Genomic DNA, 12,974 nt, shown 5'->3' with positions numbered 1-12,974 from the left:
CAAGTTCTGTTGAGTAGGCAGCGGGCTTTAGTGGGTGGACTACTGAGGCTGGCAATAATGACCAGGGATTTGTAGATTTCTCAAGGTGTCTCAGGTCAGAGGCATGGAGGAGGTACCCAGGGAGAGGGAATGAGAAGAATGGAGAATCATGCTGAGGATGGTGTCTGGAGCTACTCTGCCATTTGGTGAGAGAGCAAGAGGGTTGCCACTCTTAGACTGGACTGGTTTTGCTATGTATAATGGTGTGCATCTCTGACAGTTCCTGCTGTACTTGGATCACAGAGATTATATTTAAGGTTCCCAAATCTACAAGACTCTTTTCTCAAAGATCTTTTTTGCCCTATTAAAAGAAAAACCTACCAGGAGGGATTTATTCTTGTCATGTCATGCAACAGTAATTTCTTTTACAGAACTATAAAGGAAGATATCCTCATTTGAGCATTCCCATACAAAACCCTTTCTTAGCAGCCTGCTACCATCTCCCTCACTTTCATGAGTGCTTTAGTGATTTCCTGGAGACACGTGGCTCTAAATAAAAGTGTGAGCCAATTGCTGCGTGAATCTCATTTGGCATCTTTCCCATCAGCTGATTTCATTTTTTGCCTCCTGTCCTGGCATTTGGGTATAGCAATTTCATCGCTGATTTATATGTTGTGAGCAGGTAACAGGGAGCTGAACTCAATTATTTTGAAATCAAATTATAGATTGTGTTTATAGGGGGTAGTGGTGGGGAGCTCCGGTTTATTATGGGTGAGAAAAGTCTCCAACTCTGAATTTGAATGAATTTTCATAGGAAAGTATTCTTCCCAAGATCTCTTCCTGTGCATGGGATGGAGGTTCTTGCTTCTCATAAAATAAAACCAATGCAAATGCAACATTTTCATGGAGGCTACCTATCAGAGTCCTCTTCAAAGCTCCTTTGATTCTCTGAATGCCATCAAACTTCTCTTACGGTAACAGCAAAGTCTGTGTTCCATGTTACGTGTAAAAAGATTCTTTCAAGAAAGTATCTTTCGTTGTGCCCAGAGACAGATGTGTTAAAGAGTTTTCATTTTTTGGCAGTCAAGATTCCTTTCTTTATGACATCATAAGAAACATATTTCTGAACTTGGGGTTTGAATTTAAATACTTTAACTTGAACCTGAGATGCAGAGACAATTGAGATACAGAGACAACTGAGCTTTGATCCTCTGGAGGCACTCCCCAGCTGAGGGCAGGTGGTGGGTGTGGGGGCAGTGGGCAGAGTACAAGGTCCTGAGCAGGGCTGCACTGGGCAAACTTCTGGTCCTACCTGTGTGAGCTGTTTGAGTTTTGGTCATGCCACTGAACTTATCCATATTTCAGTTTTCTTATCTGAATACTGACAATGAAATTAAGTAGTGGTCAACTCGGTGTTAAATTTAAATAAGCACATGTAAATGAGTTGCAGGAAAGGTGAGTGCTATATTGTAATCTCATGGGATCACCTCCACTCTGAAGCAGCTGGTTGAATTGCTAACAAATTATATGAGCTGCCTTTCATTGGTAGTAGATTCCCCAGACCCCTTGTACTCAGGATGTTACCTTGAAGCCCAAAGTTCCTGCTGGTCAAGCTAAAATGTAGAGTCAGGGAGGAGGCTTCTCACCAGGCCAAAAGTCTTGCTATGAGGAACATAATGGAAAACCAGTATCTGTTGAAAACAGCTGGCAGAGGTTATGGCCAGGTGAGCATAACCAGCTAGACCACATTGACAGGAAGTGTAAACTGAACTAGAAACAGTATGTTTTTTGTCAGCAGCAACAATAGTGCCCCCCCACTCTCCATGCTACAGTCCCTTATTCTCTTCCCCTCAGCTCTTGTTGAGACATTTATGCATATGCATCCCTGATACACATCCCCACCACACACATTTCTCCATGGACTTGCCTACCTTCCCTAAACCTGTACCAGTAAATGAAACTAGCTTGGAAATAGGCACTGCATCTCCAGAGGTGCCAATCCCTCTAGGTCTGTCTCTAAGTGGACTTTGGGTTGTCTTTCCTCTGTCCTGTGCTGCTTCTCACACTGCTGCCTCATGACAGTGGTACCTTCTTTAGCTTTTATATATTTTTTAATTAACTCCATATAGTAGTTACTATTACTTTATGCATTCTGCATCCATGTAAATCTGTGGTCATGTAGTTGCAAATAACAGGACTGAGATTCACACTCAAGTCTGTGTTGAGTGTAAATTCCAGCCTGCCCTCCTCCAATGTACCTTCATTGCTCAGTCTGTGCTTACATTGTCAGGGGCGCTGGGTGTGGGTGCAGGCACTTCAAAGGGTGGCATAGAGGATGGAGAAAGAAGGATCAGAGTCTCTTGGAGTGAAGACCTTCTTGATCCAACTGATGAGATGATCAGGCAGTCGTAGAACTTTCTGGACCTTGTTATTCCCCCTGTTAAGGAATTGTATAGAGATAGGGCATCGGGATGGGACTTAGGGCACCTCTCTTTTGAGTGGGAATGTTCCCTCCTACTTGAAATCTTACCTTTTACCCATTAAATTCTTGATCACTGCCTCTACTTTGCACCTCTGGCTACTTCATGCCTCAAATACCCCTACATGTGTGTTGGCAGAGGGACAAATGAATCTGGGTCTTGGGGCAGAGTGGTGGTAGTGGCATTCCAGATAGAGAAAAAACATAGGTCTCCTGATTTCCATCTCAAAGTTCTGTTCCTTCCCCCATCACTAATGGGATATCCCTGGTGAACTCGTTGTTTTCTGGGCATTCTCTTGAAAGTTTAGGATTGAAAGGTGTCTGACATTTGTAGTTCAGCCTTTCCTCAGCAATCTGACCTCTGGGAGTCAGGAATGTCAGTATGAGTAATGATCATGGTAGTTGCAGAGGTGATGCAGTGGAAGTGGAAGTAATGGACATGGTAGCGGTAGACCTGATCATGAACATGGCGATGGTGGTTTTGGGTAAGGGATGGAGAAGGTAGAGATGAGGGTGGAGCTACATGATCATGGAGGTGATGATGGTCTTAACTAACAATGAGCTCTTACCTAGCTGCAGGCACTGAACTTAGCACTTTACAACCATTACCTCATTTAACTGTTATGGTAGCTGCTGTTATCTCCACTTTGCAGCAGAGGAACCTGAGCTTTGGAAGTAGAGTTGAGCATTCCTTGGGAGAGGCAGATGGAAGTGGGAAGGAAATACATGATCAGAAATTTGGTGGTAAGCTATCCATGAGGGGATTCAACCTGGCCATTGTCAAGGTCTGCACTCCTCACATCTTCTCTTCACTAGCTGTGCCAGATGGAAATCAAGGGCTGAAAATAGTCAAGATTTCATTTTTAGGAGATCACACAGCATGCGATATAAAAATCATTTCTCACCACCTTTACTAGTGCTCTTCCAGCTACCTTTTCTTCTTTGAGTTGGGACTGCAGACTTCAGTCCTTATGCTTCCAGTCTTGACCTGCAGCTTCTCTGATAGACTTGTAGCATCTTCATGAGGGAAAGTGCTGTAAAAGGGCTCTTGAGGTGAATTACTTGTAGACCAGCAAATATCCTCCAACATGTCTTCTTGGCAAATGTAAACTTTTATTATTATATATCCTCTTTGAGCCAGTGACCTTAACCTGTATTCTGCTTGTACCCGGGGAGGAAATTCAAGTCTGTGCTCACCCCTACTGGGCTTGGCCTCCCTCCCACCCCCAGGCCCTCAGTGAAGGTTCTGCCAGGGTCTCGGGTTATCCTGTTGCAGAGGGGCTACAAGCAGAGACCTTGCAAAAAGAAAGGCAGGAAACAGGATCAGCAGGCATGGTGACTTGTTACTGCTCTGGGAATGCCCAAGTTGCTTCTGCTATGTGGGGGTGGCCATGCATGGCTTCATCAGAGGGGAGCGCTAGACCACTGCAATCACCATTGGGCTTGGAGAAGCTAGGCTTGGTTTCCTGCCCAGGTCCTTTGTGAATTGGTACCCTGTCCCACTCCTTTAGACATTCTGTTAGCTCACCAGTAGCTCCTCTCTGAGGTTTTGTCAGTGCTAGCATTCTGGGATTTAATTCTCCACCATTTGCAGGGGAGTTAAATTCTGGTAGAAACTTCAGCCATTCGTCATTGGTGGGGTAGGTATGAGCTGGTTCTCTGAAAGTGATAGCCTCATATATTTGGCAGCTTCCCTGGAAGACATGCAGGGCATCAAAGTCCTCATTAGCATCAGCCACTCCTGTGCTGCTGCCTAGTGGGAAGAAGTATTTGATTTCACCTGTGTTACGAAAAACTGGGTATGCACTTTTATAACTTCACCACATTTTGGAACTGACTTATGAGTGGATTCAGAGTAGAAAGTCCAAATGTACAACTGAGATACACATAGAAAAATATTTATTTAATGACTGCAGCTGATCATTTACCATGCATTCATAACAAAACAGAGGCACTGAACAACAATGAGGACCCTATATGCTTACTTGGAGTGCCTGTCCTGTATAGCTCCCAGACCAGCAGGCTTAGTTTCAGAAATAAGTATGTTATTATAGCGATTTATGGTTGTTCTTCTTGCACTGAAGCTTGTAGAGCAGAATGAGATGGATGTAATACTTAGCAAATTGCAGACCATTTGGAATCTGGATTCTGTACCACGCAGCAGGTCTTTAGCCTCAATACGGTGCATGGAGCCACAGTCTGGGGGAGTCTTTCCTGAGCTCCATCAAATAGCCGAGGGGCAAGGATGGGACATAAAGCCATCTGTCTTCATGGATAGAAGCAGCCATCTGTGGCCTTTCTATCATCTTAAAGCAGTGGCCTGTGCCCTTCTCTGAAAACCAAAACCAAACAGCTCTTTTATTTTCTAAAAAGTATTTCTCAACAGGAAAAAGGGCAAAAGGCAGCTCTGCTTATACAAAGGTCACTGAGCTGATTGGAAAAGTGACTATAAGCCCTGGTGGAGTCAGACACCAAAGGTGCAGGTTGGCAAACACAGCTCACTCTCCCTGGGGGTTGCCAGGTTTGGGCTAGCACACAAGTCCCTTAAGGCCCTTCTCTGGCTCTCAAAGCCTTTGCTTTCCTTTAGTAAAGTGAGCAATGAGTGGTGGCCGTCTGCCCAGGCAGCACCTTTTAGCTATTACAGAGTCTGCCTCCTGACTGTGTTACCTCTCAGTCATCCAAGAAAGGACAGGAAAGGGAGATGTGGTTGTCTGGCAAGGTGAGCAAGGGCCACTTATGGCAATCTTGGAAGAAGGAAGGGGTGGGACTAAGGGGGAGGCTCTGTCCAGGAAAGACAGAGTTGACTGGACAGCTGCCAAGGAAGGAACTAAAAAGTGGGCCTCAGTCCTGTGGGCAGACATGTAGTAGAGCAGGCTGTTTAGAGGCAAGCACAGCAATAGAGCCATACAAATAGAGTGTAAGTCCAGTGATGCAAGTGCTACCTCAACCTGTTTTTCTCTAAGGATCGATGCTTCTCAAATTTGAGGCAGCATCAACTTACCCAAAGCATATCTTCAGTAGGTCCAGGTTGCCTCAGATGAGCATAGCAGTACCAGGAACCCCACCTTTGAGAACCGTGGTCTTAGTGCTTAGGGACACAACCAAGGTTGGTCCTGATTGGGGTCCTCGGGTTAGACAAAGTCAGTGAGAATGTTATTTCTCAGCTGACTGGCAGAAGCAGATTGGCAAACACAAAGATATAAATTGAGAAAGTTCTAAAACCTCTGAGTGGATGTATTTGTCTTTTCCCAGTTCTTTATTCAACTAACCATATGCTCACTTTCTACTGGCAATTGCTGTTTAAATGTCAGTTGACAAGCAGATTTCCTTCACTCTGTGGGAATGAATGCACTGTGCAAAAAACCTGATGAAGTGCTCTCTAACTGTCCTTCCCACACCTTTGTTCTGGCCACTTGGAGCCTTGCAGATTTCCCAAGGGATGCTGCCCTTCTATTCCTCCAGCTACTCCCCTTCACCTAGAAAAGTGCAGTCAGATAAAGGCTTCCTCTCCTTTAATTTTCAGAGTGTTCCCACCTGCAGGAAGGTCAGCTTGCCCTTCCCATCTCTTCCAATCATCAGGCTGTGGCTACTATGCACCTCAGTTTTACATCATCCACATGTAGGGCAGGCAATCAAGAATGTTTGCAGAAAACTTGACTTTGGAGGAAAACCAAGGAGTTTGATATATGTCTAACTCCTGCTGGCAAGGTTAGAAAGAAGACGAAAGTAGGCTAGAAGAGGAGCGGTAGTAATCCTACCCAGATCAAATCATTTCCAACATTTCCTCTGACTAAAGCATCACTTCTCCCCTACCACTACGGCTTTAATGCCTCAGTGAAACAGGGCTCCAACACCAGGTGAAAAGTAAATCTAGGGTTTCTTTAAATTACACATCGTACCTTTGCTTGAGGAAGGATCAGCTTTTCGTGCCGTGTGTTCTTAGTATGAGTATTCTTTACTAGCAGGTGCTTACGTAAGGTAGATGGATGGAGTCCTTATAGGTTTGGTCGAGACCTGTAGTCACTTCGTTTCTAAACATTCTTATGCTCTCTTGGGTTGAGTCTCACCTTCCTCTGGGAACATGTGCTCCAGCACTTTGTCATGTTCTTGAGGGACCTGTTTGGAAAGCTGAGTCCAGACAGTGCAGCGAGCAGGCAGTGAGCTAACATTAGCTGGGGGATGACATAGACCAGCATCTCCCAGCATGTCACACTGTAATTAGCACTTTTGCCTGCACAGGAAAACAAGTTTGTGAAACCAGGTAGACTCCCATGTAATAAGCAGTCAGCAAGGAGTCATCACTTAGCACCACTTCTGTTCATTTGTAGGCCAAGGTAGGTCTGTTGCTGGCCTCCACTGTCTCCTCCTCTGCTGTCCTGCTGAACCTAAGATGAAGTCTGGGGAACACCCCTTCTCATTAAAGGTTCGTGGGGTAAAAGTGAGGCTAATATCACAGGAATGAGTGCCTCCTGTTCCAGGCAGCTTAATGCACTTCTGAAGAAGAAACGCAAGCAGGCTGACTCAGGTGCCAGGCTTCAGTGCAGAGCGGGGTTGGACCCTTGCAGTAACTCTCATTTTTAAACATTACTCTGCTGAGAAATCTGTGTCTTTGCCAATTTAGTATAGTGATCAAGGAGGAAAAATGCAAGTACTTTATGTGGAAAAACAGATGACATGAGCGTATTTCTTAATACAAAGTGCAAGGCTTTCTGGAATCCAGTACAGAGCTATCAATAATGCCATTAAAACTGCTTACCTGCTTTACATGACTGATTTTAATTCATGGATCTTCATTCAAGTAAAGTTATTTAACTGCAGGCTGTCTTACACCACACAGACCTGTGCATTATCGATTGTTTTCAAATGTAATCTATAATTCCAGATGGATTGTGGGCCAATGTAAATTTAGTCACATTTTTAATTGACTCTATTAAGGTGTGACTAAGACTTGAAAGCTTTGCCGCGGCTCCAAAGTAGCTGGTACTTGCGCTGAACCAGTCGGACATAGTATTATGTGACATCTAAAATAGCAAACTTTTTCTCCCAAATGTAAAGATAAGCAATTACCTGTATTTCTGACCAATTTTACAAGGGGGCTAGTTTACCTCCTACTAGCATTGGCAAGTGCAAGATCACTTTTTCTATAACAGTTCTCAAAGCACAGGGGGAAAGACACCAGCCACTTTTCTCACCTGAGGTGGGGGAAATACATTCCAGCACCATTACCTAGTATTTGGCAGAGTCTGTGTTATTTCAGTACTAGCAAGGTTTAGAGTGAAAAATGCCAACTACTTTTTTTGTGCTTTTGAAACCTAAGGCTTTCAGTAATATGTACATAGAGAACCTTACGCAGAAGGCTTTATATGAAGAGACTGAAAAGCTTGTGAGAACAGAGAACACACACTCAGAAACAGGACCTACCTGGCTGCTTTGTCAGAAGCGTAGGTTAAGTGCAGTGGATGATTCCTTGGTTTGACTTGACCATGTGTGTGTTTCCAGAACAGACACTGTCGGGGGATGGGAAGAGGAGAAATAGGTAGCCTTGCTGCTTAGTGGGGAGGGGTGTGATCTAGAAGGTTACTTTATCCAGTGCTGTCCAATACAGTAACTGCTACAAGGGCGGGTCCTAATGGAAATGTGCAAGTAAGAGTAAAAACCACACTGGGTTTCAAAGATGTGTGAAAAAAATGCAAAGCATCTTGAATAACTATAGATAAAGCACATGTGCTAGTATTGGGACACACTGTGATTTCATCTTCTTTTGAAATGCGGCTACTCAAATTGCCTGTTTCTAGTAGGCAGCATCACTTTTTCTTTACGTGATTGGCTAGTAGGTTATACTTACTTGCATTTTCAAATATTTTCCAAAGTCAGAATATACTGGAGGAAAAAAATGTATCATGGATTTTGGAGTTTACCCAGCATATGTCCTCCTTTGGGCAACTAATCTCTTCTCAGCCTTAACTTCCTCATCTGTAACATGAAGATAATATTTTTATCTCAGCAGGTTGTTGTTAGGAGTGAGAAATACATGGAAATGAGCAGAGTGCTCTGTGCAGAACCTGACCCAGAGAAAACTCAGTAAATACTCAGTTTTAGACAGCTCATGAACTGGTACCTCATCTTTTAATCCCTGACCATTCCTAACTCAGCTCTTGGCCTCTTATTTTCCCACAGAAACTTACTATCCTCTGTACCTATTTCTACAGTCAAAGCCACGTGTTCCCTTTTCCTCACCTTTGGAGACTCCTGGGTCTGGTTCCCATTTTCTGCTAATTATTTAGAAAAGGTGCTTTCCACTCATTTCAATTTAGAAGAAAAAAAATCTGTCCTCACTCATATTATTAACCAAAACTCTTCATTTCCTGGTCCCTTGCCTCATGCCTGGTATGTTGGATCTTGCTTTTTGTCACCAAACCTGCATCTTTTATTGAGATGGTTAATTAAAGAAAACAGATGCCAGGCAAGGGTATGCAAAACCTACAAGAGTAGGTTTTGTGCAAATAAGATAGAAAGAAAGAGAACAACACAGAAGCAGAGCAATTTTCTAATTCCTCCTTGCCCACAATCCTGCCTTCCTTTTTGCACTGGTTTTAAGCTGTGCTAATGTTCTACCTGTGGTTAGAACAAGGTTGTTCCTGTTCCCTTTCTAGTTCCTTGCTGCCAGAAGTACAACCTCCCATGGTGCAGTATAGCACACATCTAAAACCTTGTGCTGAATTTCTATATTCTAGGAAATAAGTTCTCAGATGAAGATGGTTATACTTGTTCTCTGAAATTCAATGGCAGGGAAGAGAAAATTGAAAACCCAGAAAAGACAAGGAGTTTGCTTAGGTAGGGTGAGCTTCTTCCTGCCTTCACAATTAATGCGACAAACCTTTCAGTCAGACCTGCATGAGATAAAAACGAGAACTATCTTACGAACATACTTGGAATAGCACAGGTGGCTGGAAACAACTGTACAACTCAGACCAATGAAAAATACACAATTTCCCACCTAACAACTTTGTTTTAAATCAGTAAATTGTTCATTTTTGCTCCTATAACTAGATGACTTAGAATACACTCTTGACCTGAAGTGATTTCTTTTGCCTTTTCATCAGCTCAATGTGGTACTTTCCCTATTTTTACATTTATTGAAAGCTCTCAGTGTAGTAAACTGGTTTGTATTTCAAGAGGTTGGGGTTTGACAGGAGAAATACTTGGAAATTAACAAGGAAGTAGACTTTTCAAGTCTCTTTGTTGACTGATAGCTGGGCTTTATGGAGGATTTACTGTTGGAACTGGGTGGTTTTAGTGCAGAGACCATACCTGGTGGCCCCTACACTACCAGGCAAGGTATGCTCAGGTGAGTGCCTGTGGAAGCACTAACCCTGTATGTGTAAACATGGCTGTCTTTCCCAGAGCATATATTAATACAGTATTTACAATCAAATTAGAGGCAGGAAGGGATCACTGCCAACAATCATTTCATTGTGGTTTCCTAGAAAGTTAGAAGGTTTGAAAATGTGAATCAACTTTCCTATGACATTATCATTCAAATTTAAGAGAGGGAAACATTTCTACAAATCCAACACAGGCCTGCCAGATAGCAGCTATTCACCTAGGAACTTACGTTCTGGAATCTTCGCTCTGGGAGAAAAGAGAGCAAAGGCTCTCCAAATTTCTGATCTTTCTTTTCTTGCTTTTAATCCTGCAGATGAAACATGATACCAGTAGCATCACTAGTCTGAGAGCTATGCAGCATCTTTTCTTTCTGCCTGAGGTTACAGAAATAGTAATGGTTGTAAAAGTTGGAAAGCAGATACATGGGCATGCAAGCATGTGCTTACAGTCAACTTCTGATCTGCTCAGGGCACCACTGAGTGCTTATCGCTTCAGAGCCTGGTCTTTCACAGGCTGCAAAAGCAGTGAGCGTGGTACTTGGCTAAACTTGGAGTTTTATATCAAGATAACTCTTTTTCCTCATGAGGGAGGAAGACATAGCTCTAAAAACATTTGAAGAGAAATGGAAGTGCTGCTTCAGATATGCGCATTATAATTCTAGGTGTGCATACCTAGTAAATCAGTCCCCAAACATTCTTGGTGAGAGGTTGTTCCTGATTCTGCTACCCCTGAAAGTGAATGAAAAATCAGTCACGTAATAATATGCTGCTTTGCTACCAAAGAGACACCACTTCCATTTGAATTCAACGTATCACTGGGACTTATTTATGGGGACAGTCTCTAAAATACAAATACTGTTTTATCTCATATGGCTATACTGTATTTCTTTAACACAAAAGCACAAAAATCAGATTTATGCAGTTCATAAAATGCTTCCTGGATAAAGTGAAAACTTTTTTTTTTTAAATTAACAGGCAGCAACAGGTATAAATAAACTGTCTAAAGCATTTAATGATCTTTAACCACAGTTAACTCCCCTGGCCTTGAAACAGCACTAAATTCTTCTTTGCTAGTAGCAAAAAAAGCTGTCAGGGAGGACACTGAAAAAGCGGCACCATTTCCCAGCCAGTGAGCACAGAACAGAGGGGCTGAGTATTTTATGGTTTTGTCGTTGTTCTCATGCTGTCCCCCCTTCTCCTTGCCTGTACAGGGCTGATTGTTGTGACGCTGGCTGTCTGCTGGATGCCTAACCAGGCCCGGAGGATCATGGCTGCAGCCAAACCCAAGAGCGACTGGACCAAGTCCTACTTCAAGGCGTACATGCTCCTCCTCCCCTTCTCCGACACGTTCTTCTACCTCAGCTCGGTTATCAACCCGCTGCTGTACAACGTGTCCTCGCGGCAGTTCCGCAGTGTGTTCATGCAGGTGCTGTGCTGCCGCCTGACGCTGCAACACGCCAACCACGAGAAGCAGCTGCGCGCCACCTCCCTGGGGAACAGTGCCCGCTCCATGCGCCGCCCGCTGCTCTTCATGGCTTCCCGGCGCAATTCCTCTGCAAGGAGAACTAACAAGATTTTCCTAAGCACTTTTCAGGGTGAGGCCAAGCCCGAGTCTCAGCCCCAGCCACTGAATCCCGAGCCACCAGCACCCAACATGGAGGTGAAACTACAGAATTGTTCTCAGGAGCTTGACGTGTGAATGTCAAGTGGGGTCACCTGGACAGCTAACTGCTCTCCCCACCAAGAAAGAAACCTCACCCTCACACAGCACTGACCAGAGACTGCACCCCCATCAAAGATAGGCATGATACTACATTGGGGCCTTGGAAAAAGTCTGACACCCACTGAAATGGATTTCGTGACTGACTCCAAGCCCAGCGTGGCCTTGACTGGTTACAGACATGGGGACGATTTTCTCTCCACCACCTGCCTATGCTGAAAATCCAGAATTACAAAATGTCACAGAGCTCTTCCGTTATCTGCAAAAGAACTAAAGGAGAACACAGACTCCCCGCCCTACCCAGAATCAAAGCACACCCAGGAGAGTCGCAGGGAGTGAGGCCAGAAGAACAACACAGAAAGTGCTGGCTTTAGCATCAGCTTCAGCACTGGGCCAACCAGACAGCTACTTTGAGGAGTAGGATGGTGATGAAGAACCCGGGCTGAGGGGCTGAGGCTGAACTGCTCCTTTTCTTGGGCCGGGGCCCATTGCAAAGTGGGGTGTTGCAGCAGCTGATGCACACTGAGTTCAGTTTCCCTGGGGAGCAGAAGGACTGGTACCCAGCTGAGGCGATGAGGCAGGCTGCAGACGATGCACATGACTTGCGGTACATGATCCCTGCAACACAGACCCAAGGGAGCTGGGTTAAGCAGCGCTGGCCAAATGACAGTGGCCTTCTGAGCCTAAACCCCAACAGACAGTGCCTTCCACAGCCTACACTGATGGGGCCAGTGTGGTATTTAAGGAAACACCACCCTGCACATAGCAGCTTTATGGGGTGAAGGAGGCAATCCTTTCTCTAGTTTCAAAAAAATTATCCTCAGTTATTTTACATGCTAATGCCAGTGAATAAAAAGCTATTCAAAAGAATTTTATTATTGTAGTTTATACTGTATGTCAGGTATTTTTTTCCCCTATTCAGGTAGTTTATGCTTTAAACTAGCTACCGCCAGAGAGGATCACAAGCTGCACCTATAGACGTTATTTGTAAGCAACTAGACACAGGGCTTTTGACAATTAAATCTATTGATTGGGTTGCCTGGCTGATAGTAAGCCCAGAACAGTCCTCTTAGGGAAGTTTTGTCCTTAAAATGTATGGTTACCTGCCGAGTTGGCGCTTACTGACTTGCTGTGAGGTAGAAGTGAGGGTACATCTAAATTGCAGCATAGTCATCAATTATTTTTCTCTAAAGTTGGAAGTTTACCTAATTCAATGATAGCAAAGCTTATGTAAGTGTGTGTCCTGCATGCCAAACACCGCATAAATGACCACTGTGAACACTGTAGCTATTTCCTACCATCCCAACCATGCATGGGAGATCCCTGTGATCACCTTGGCTCACAGATGAGTCTAAGAGCAAAAGAGATTTAGCAAGTTGCTCAATATCACAAGACTAAGAAGTGGAGCATC

At 44.1% G+C, this 12,974-nt stretch overlaps 2 protein-coding genes across 2 annotated transcripts in view; one reads left to right on the top strand and one right to left on the bottom strand.

Moving 5' to 3' along the window:
- Positions 1 to 11,562, top strand: part of GPR39 (G protein-coupled receptor 39) — a 177,984-nt gene extending 166,422 nt beyond the window's left edge. Inside the window, exon 2 of the mRNA XM_004674890.2 lies at positions 11,055 to 11,562. Within this exon, the coding sequence (XP_004674947.1) occupies positions 11,055 to 11,542 (488 nt within the window). The 3' untranslated portion in view covers positions 11,543 to 11,562. The remainder of the gene's footprint in view (positions 1 to 11,054) is intronic.
- A 371-nt stretch (positions 11,563 to 11,933) lies between these two features.
- Positions 11,934 to 12,974, bottom strand: part of LYPD1 (LY6/PLAUR domain containing 1) — a 31,658-nt gene continuing 30,617 nt past the window's right edge. The window contains exon 3 of the mRNA XM_012724623.1: positions 11,934 to 12,181. Within this exon, the coding sequence (XP_012580077.1) occupies positions 11,946 to 12,181 (236 nt within the window). The 3' untranslated portion in view covers positions 11,934 to 11,945. The remainder of the gene's footprint in view (positions 12,182 to 12,974) is intronic.

Source organism: Condylura cristata, unplaced genomic scaffold (assembly GCF_000260355.1).
Source record: "Condylura cristata isolate star-nosed mole 26May11 unplaced genomic scaffold, ConCri1.0 scaffold00002, whole genome shotgun sequence".
NCBI classification, from domain to species: domain Eukaryota; kingdom Metazoa; phylum Chordata; class Mammalia; order Eulipotyphla; family Talpidae; genus Condylura; species Condylura cristata.
This window is presented reverse-complemented; position numbering and strand designations above follow the sequence as displayed.